The 7,755-nt window shown below is 39.5% G+C and overlaps 1 protein-coding gene across 1 annotated transcript in view; it reads left to right on the plus strand.

The window, feature by feature from the left end:
• The window catches only part of syn3 (synapsin III), a 112,422-nt gene extending 106,374 nt beyond the window's left edge, over positions 1 to 6,048 (plus strand). The window contains exon 14 of the mRNA XM_069700093.1: positions 40 to 6,048. Coding sequence (XP_069556194.1) covers positions 40 to 163 — 124 coding nt within the window. The 3' untranslated portion in view covers positions 164 to 6,048. The remainder of the gene's footprint in view (positions 1 to 39) is intronic.
• The last annotated feature ends 1,707 nt before the right edge of the window (positions 6,049 to 7,755 follow it).

Here is a 7,755-nt window from a genome sequence, read left to right on the forward strand (position 1 = left end):
ACTACAGCAGCTAAACTATTGTTGTCGTTCACCGTGCAGCAAATCCCAGTCGCTGACCAACACCTTCACAGAGACGTTGCGAGGAAACCCGACCGACGACGAGGCCAAAGCTGAGAACATCCGCACCCTCCGACAGTCCTTCGCCAGCCTCTTCTCCGACTAAAAACCTCCACAGAAGCTTCCTGTCAGTGGTCAGGTTAAAAAAAAAAAAAAAAAAAAATAGATACAAACCCAACTGCTTAATCTGTCCTGGAGTCACCTCTCTCCTCCGAAACCTCGGCTTCCTCTTCCTTCTCTTTTCTCCTCCATGTTTGTGAAGTTGAACACCCGGTGCAACCCGCTGCCCACACACCAGCGGTGAATCTATCACTAGAAAGGCCAACAGATTCTGGGAAGGTGTTGACTGAAGATGTCAAATGCTGTTTTCTTGCTTATCAGTAGAGATGTGGGATGTCAGTGCAGAGAAACATCAAACAAACCAAACCCCATTCGCTTTTCTGTGAATTTTACTCATCTGATCTCTTTCTTTTTCTTCTCTGCTGTTCACATACCAGATAAAAAAATTATGATGACTTTTATTTTTATCAGTTTTTCCCTGTACATGCGACTGCACCTGTCTCTTTTTACCCATAATCCTTTGTGTTTTTATGAAACTGCTCTGCAGAGCTCACGTTAGGGGATTGATACACTTTTCAGCATTCAGATGCTATAATTTGGTGTGTTTAAAGCAGAGTTGAAAAGCGTGATTGCAAAAAAACACGAATGCATCTTAGAAGTTAGATCAGCTAAGTTTGGCCTTTCTAGTGGTAAATAATTACAGTAAATAATCATATTCTTGCTCGTACTTTCTGGTATATAGTCGTTATTCTGCGTTCTCTTCGTCTAACCAGTGAAACTGTTCATGTGTTCGTATTTTGACATTTATTTACATATATCTTTGTAATCTTAATTGACACACAGCTTCCAAAATTGTTTGCAGATGTCCGCGGCAATATTCTTATCCGAAACGGTTCCACTAAACTCGTGACTGATGTACTGAATCCTCCCGGTTCACCAGCGACGTCACAAGCATTTAGCCAGCAGACACATTTCTCAGACATCCGTGTGCTGTAGACACGTATTGGCTTACGTAGGGACTCCTCTGCCTTGGCCGAACATTACCAAAGTGCTTTTTCATAAAAACATTTAAAAAAAATCCCTGCTCCCTCCCTCCCCTGCACTGGGTCAAGAAAAACAGTCACGCAGCTGACAAAACCTCTGAGCTTGTGATTTTTACAAGGTGCAAACGCTGTACTGGTTTACAGTCCCCGTCTTCCATCACAGCTCAGATCTTCCCCTGCAACTCTTCTTTTTCTTAATGTTTTGTGCTTTGTGAGTAGCACTATGAAGTATTTGTTGTGGGGGATTTGTATCATAACTACTACTGCTGGGTCTATGAAGGCGAACAGTGAGGATGTAATCTTTTGAGATTTAAGATGTGCTTGAATTTCCGCTGACACAGAAAAGGTTTTGCTTGTATTACATTACTTCTTCTATCTTTATTCTCGACAACCAACGTCAGCTGATATTGCAGATAATGTATCATTGTCCTTTATTCGTTTTTTTGGTATATAGCAGCTATAATATACAGACATGGTGTGTATGTTATAACTGCGGTGGAATTTTCTGGGAATTTTTCTTGAAAAAACAATGACATTTTGTGCACGTTATCGTGAAATTAATAGAAAGTATTTAAAGCATATTTTAGATGGATTTACTGTAGATTTTCAGAAAAACTTCCTGCTGAAGAAGATGGAACATGCATCCACAATGTTGCAGCCTCCAAACAAAAACAAGTTATTCAGATTGAATTCATTAAAAACACTGACAGACCTAAACGAATATTCAACTTTCAATATTATTCGATAAAAACTTTATTTAATAGAGTGTGTGCTACAACGTTGGCTAAAAAATGTTTAGGCCCCTTGTTTGCTCTTTAATCATTTGTTAGTGTACCGTCTGTCTTGATTTCACCTTTATAGGAAACATTCTCATTTTATAATATTTAGGAAACAGTTAGCAAGATTTTCTTTTCCAATATAAAAGCGCATATGTTGTTGCATTCAGCTCACAGAAGCAGATTGACTGTATATTTGGCTTTCCATGCAGAGAACAATCACAATCTCATGATCTATAAATTGATCCTTCTGCCGGAAATGATCAAGATGCCTCGTAGTTGGCCCCATAATTATCTGTGCTATAAGCTGAAAGGGTTTCCCCCTTTAATTTCATTAAGAGGGACCTGAACAAACATGTATTGATTCTCACATAGTAGTAATAGTAATAATGTTACTACTAATAATAATAATGATAATAATGGTCCCTGTTTTATGGTTAATTCTCTTCAAATGCATGAAAGTGTATCAAATTTGGAGTGAATGTGTGTGCAAAGTTGTAAATTTGCTATTATTATTAACAGTGATGACACCACAAAAAAATAACTAGCCATTTCTGCAATAATTTCGTGAATAAGTTTTGCACCATTTCGGTTTTAACTATGAAACGGGACACTTTAAGAGACGATGTTATTTTTGATCAAACTTGAATTTGGGACGTTGCCTTCTAGAATGACTGGCCGTAACATAAAAAGCAGCTTTGCTTTTACAAACAGTTGCTCTGGAGGCAGAACTAATCTGATTGGTTGCATTTATTAGCAGTGGGTGGAGCTACAGATTCACGGTTGTTAGTTCAGTGTGTTAAGGTTTGCTAAGCCCCGCCCCTTAGTCACTGCTACTGCTGTTTTTCACCTTTTTCAGGTTTACAGTGATAACGGTGGAACATCTTTTGTTTTTACTTTTTTTTTTAACATTATTTAAAATTATTCAGACAGAAAGGAACTAGAGTGAACTAACAGATTTAATCAGTCCTAGCTCTGGTTCCCATGATCTGGTTGAAATGAAGTCCTCTACCCGACCTTAGTTCAATGTTTCCATTTAACTCTGTTTAAAACAGGTGGAAGTCTTAAATATGCACGTTTGAGAAGAAAACACTCCAAACGATTGATGCTATTTATTGCTAATTAGCTCGAGAAAGGAAAAACGTAGCCATGGATTTTAGTCAGACTGAACACTGTTTAGCTTCGTAGCTTACCTATTCTGCCAAGAAAGTCTGCTGTACTAGACTGTTTGTATTTTCAGACTGTATGTTCCAGTTTTGTAAAGGATTTAAAAAAAAAAAACAACAACCAGTATATTTATCTAGGATAACGCCAGTTGTAAACGTTACCAACGTTCCTAATAAAGAGGAGAACAAAGTCGCTCACTTAACCTTTAGCACCGTGCAGTACTTTAACTTTTTTTTTTTTTTAAATGCTCTTTAGTCCTGAAAGTAACACCGCAACACTTTCCACTGTAGGCAGGAAGCTATTTATTCAGTAATGCTGACATCAGCTGATGCATTAGCGCAGATAAATGGTAATTTATGTTTTCCTTTTGGATTCCTATTTCTGTTTTTGAAATCACCCAAAAACATGAAACACCGGCTGTTCAGAGGAGGAATCTGGTGAACTGTCAATAAGACGTCGTCCCTCCTTCCACCAGCAGGCCGTTTGCCACAACTGTGCTTCTTTCTCTGCAGTCGCTGGCTGTAATGATTCTGCCTCAGCGGGTTGTCGTTTGTAAAAGTAAAAATTCTGATCTGCAATCAGCTTTATCTCTCAGTTAATGCAGTGTGTTGTCAATCGAGCACTTTTGCAAGCATTTCAAAACCTTTGGCACTGTGTCGAAATGGACCAAATTTGCATCTCATTGTGAGACCCCTTGAAGGTTTAAATCATATCGTTTTGTCTTTATTGTAACGATTACTACCACTTAGTATGTAATACTGCAGTGTGATAAGCCATAACCAAACCGGGGGGGGGTTTACTATCCTTTATGTGCCACGCAATAATGGCTGAGACATCGCTGAGAAACTGACGTATTAACCACTGTGTCTGTGGCCTGTCCTGCCCTGCAGAGACACACAGCAGTAACTGTTTCTGATTTTAAAATCAAGAGAAATTACACACTTTATTTATTTTCTACTAGTTCTTCTGACAGGATGAAAGATAAACTTTGATGTCACTTTTCTCAGTTTTACCGCACTTTGGATTTCAAATGCAGTTTACGGTCGAGCCGATGCCATTGCTCATCTCTCCGGCCAGATTATCGTCAACGGCCAGATGTCAGATGATTTTAGATTTTTTTTTTTTTTTTAGTGTAATTTGCTCACGTTTTAGTTAAGGAACAGATAAAAGTCTCTCGCTCGGCTGCTCTGACAAAACACACCTGATATTTTTTTTCCGATTTGGAAGTGAAGGTTCACAGGTAACTACCTCAAGAAACTGACTACAGAGTGGTAGTGATGGAGAAGATTGTCGTGAAACGAGCAGCGTTTCATGTCGTACCTGATGCGGTCCGCGCAAACGAAGAGTTCCCTCCATGCAGTTTGACGCACGGACTGTGTAGCGTGTGTGACGTCAACCTGAGGAAGATCAGCGTCTAGATTTCCTGCTGCATCCGAACGTTTGGCTGCCGCGGGATGGAGTCTGCGTGCACTGCATGTAACAACTAACAACGTTAGAGCTACTCAGTCATTCCCCCCAAACCGCACCGCTCGTGAAGGTTTTGGAATCATAATTCGGTTAAACTAAGACAATAATTGATTTTCTCAAGCTTTAACTTATTTTGATGAAATAACTTTCTCCGTCTATAGCATGTCAGTTAATAAGTGACGTGCTTTGTAATTTGACCAGAGCACAATATAAACTGAAATGATGGGAGCCAAAAAGCACCTCCTTCATTTTTTTAGTTAATTTTGGTTTCCATCTTGAATGGATCTTATATCAAAATTCAATTCAATTTATTTATATGGCGCCAAATCACAAGACAAAGTTATTTCAGGGCACCTAACATAATAAAGTCCTTACAACAGAACTTTACAGCGTTATACAAAAAACCAACAACCGTTCAACAATTCCCCACATGAGCAGCTGGGAGGGAAAAAAAACTCCCTTTTAACAGGAAGAAAAACTTCCAACAGAACCAGGCTCAGAGGTCAGAAACCATCTGCCTCGACCCCAAATCTAGTATAAAAACTGTACCTTTATTCTTTCAGTTGATATTGTGCTGACTATGCATGGTAGATAATCCATTTTGATGACAGATAGCTGATGTTAGTTTTTTCAAATTTACTTTGTTTCCGTTAAAACCAGCAGGATACATTTTGTTGTTCTCTCTTTATTAGCATCCAGAGGAACAGTTGAAAGATCATTTTCCATCATGATAACGATGAGGCTTAAAGCGAGGTGTGTTTTACACTTTTTTGTGATTGACAGCTGCCTCAGCCAATCGCAGCACCACCTCCACTCAAAAACCTGTAATCTTCCCAGACCTGTTTGCTGATGTCACGTGTAGCCGTGTATTTTTACAGCGTGCGCGTAGTTCGTATGCCACATCACATCACCCCCATCTTTTATCACGATGATGATTTAATACGTCATATTATTTTGGAGCAAAAGGCAATACTCTGCTATGTTTTGTTTTTTTCTGTTAAGCCCACTCTGGGTGTGTTGAAGTGATACAAAGCCTAATACTGAATCAATATGCAGCCACAGAGACTTGCCATGAAGTACAGCTAAATACTGCAAGCAAACTCAAGTCCACTTTAAACGTGGCCTCTGTACAGTACACGAGTGAAACAATGTCATTGCACGGGTTTATTTTCCGATCTTTCAGCCGACTGTGTCCCTTCCTCTCTGCTGAATGGTGGGTGGTATCGTATGGTACTTTTAAGTGTATTAACGTTCTGTATATCGGTGTAAATGTGGCATGAAAACCAACCCTTCTCGTGTGCCTCAGGTGTGTAAATTTGGTCGTCATGTGATCTCAATGTCTGGCTGCTTATTTGTGAGAAGTGTGATGCATCTCATGGGTTTCTGTAATTTATTAGTATTAATATTATTTCTGTACTTTTATTCTTTTTGTCTGAAAATCCAGATTTCTGTTATTAAAAGTAAGAACTTTTATTATACCTGCGGCTGTGCATTCCAGTCTCTCCCAGTCATCCACACAGCTGAATGTTTTTCTCCATTTATGGTCATTACAAGAGAAATCTTGGCTCTCACTTATCTTTTTAAAAAGTCCTGCTTGAAAAGTACAACTTTCAGAATATGCAGTGATAATCTCCAAATCCCTTCATCTTGGATTAGTAGCCTATTTTATTCCTCCTGGCATGAAGCTGCGGGTGTTTTAAAGCCGACTGGCAACACAAGGCCACAGGGAGGGAGACCCGCTTCGCTTCCTTTCATCTGCGGCCCACTTCACGTCAACTTTTGAAATTAATTACATTAAGCGATAATATGAAACACATTCAGACGTGAATATGTCACTGCACACGCTCTCTCACATTATGGCTTTTCAAACAATGCAATCATCACTCAGATATTTCTGAGACGACTCTTCATCTCTGAATGTGGCCGCTGGGCTCGAAATTTGAAGATTGAAAGAGAAATGAGTTCTTAAGTCAGCAGTGATAGATAACTTCAGTTTAGTTTTTTTCTTGGTGCCAGAGCACTGACATTTATAAGCATTTAAAATGACATCTCTTTGTTAATAATTTTCTTTCACATTGTACTTGGGTAAAGAATGCTTGAAGAAAACATCGAGCGGTGATTCTGTCGAAAAGCTAGCAAGCCACAAGACCTTAGAAAACCTGTGATTAACCTGAGTGTGTGTAGCGCTGGAAAGAGTCAGCCAATCAGAAGAGAGGGTCATTTATATAAATGCTCCTTTAAAAAAAAAGACATAAAAAAAATGCCTGTTCTTGGTGGAGCTCCAAAGAGAGGCTTAAGAAACCAGATGTAAAACTTCACAGAGATATTTGTTGTGCTTTAAACCACAAAAACGTCTTCTCATTGATATCAAGCAAATACATCACAAGAAAAGTGTCAAGTGTGGGGCCTTGAAGTTCGCTGGCTGGGTTTTCAGTAGCTCAGGGAAGCTTTCTCTGGAACTGCCGATTTATTGACTTAATTTTCTGAACTCATTTAGACACCACGGTGTGTCGTGGGGATGCACTGTCACCGAGCCAGCGTGTTTTTCGGGTGCACCGGTGGCTGCAGGCGGGCAGGGACCTGCGGCAGATCAGAGATTTGGCATTCCACCTTAAGAATGCAAGAAATCACAGAGGCAGCAGATTACCATCAGGCTGCCAGCTGCCTGGTATGCAACACGAGTCTGGGTATAGGCTGCCGTGAGGGGGTCAGATGTTGACTCTCATTTGAACGGTCAAAATTAAGAGTTTAATGCCTTTATATGGATAATCTAAATAATACACATGAGGTGAGGTCTTGGTGAACATGGCAGTAAATTGCATTATAGAAGCTGAAGATGACAGCCTTTTCAAGAGCAGCATGATGTGATGTGATGTGATGTAATATAATACTATATCTGCACATCAAATGCTGTTGAATGTAGTCTGTATGGTCTGTAGTCTACAAGCTTCACATGCTGTTCTGTGCAGGGTGTGATGTTCTTATCATAAAACAAAACTGTTTTTTTTATGTTTAACTTGACATGACTGAGTGAGATTTCTTGAGAGACCAACAGGAAGAAGAACAAATCGTACCACAAGAAAGGATGAAGGAGAAGCTTTGATTCACAGACTGGTTTTGAGTTCAAAACAGTTTAACTCAGATTAACTGAACTGTCAGACAGGAGTGTTGAAAGTCAGCTGGAT

Source organism: Brachyistius frenatus, unplaced genomic scaffold (assembly GCF_029030835.1).
Source record: "Brachyistius frenatus isolate BFR_SWC_R1_liver_20210118 unplaced genomic scaffold, ASM2903083v1 Contig_32, whole genome shotgun sequence".
NCBI lineage: Eukaryota > Metazoa > Chordata > Actinopteri > Embiotocidae > Brachyistius > Brachyistius frenatus.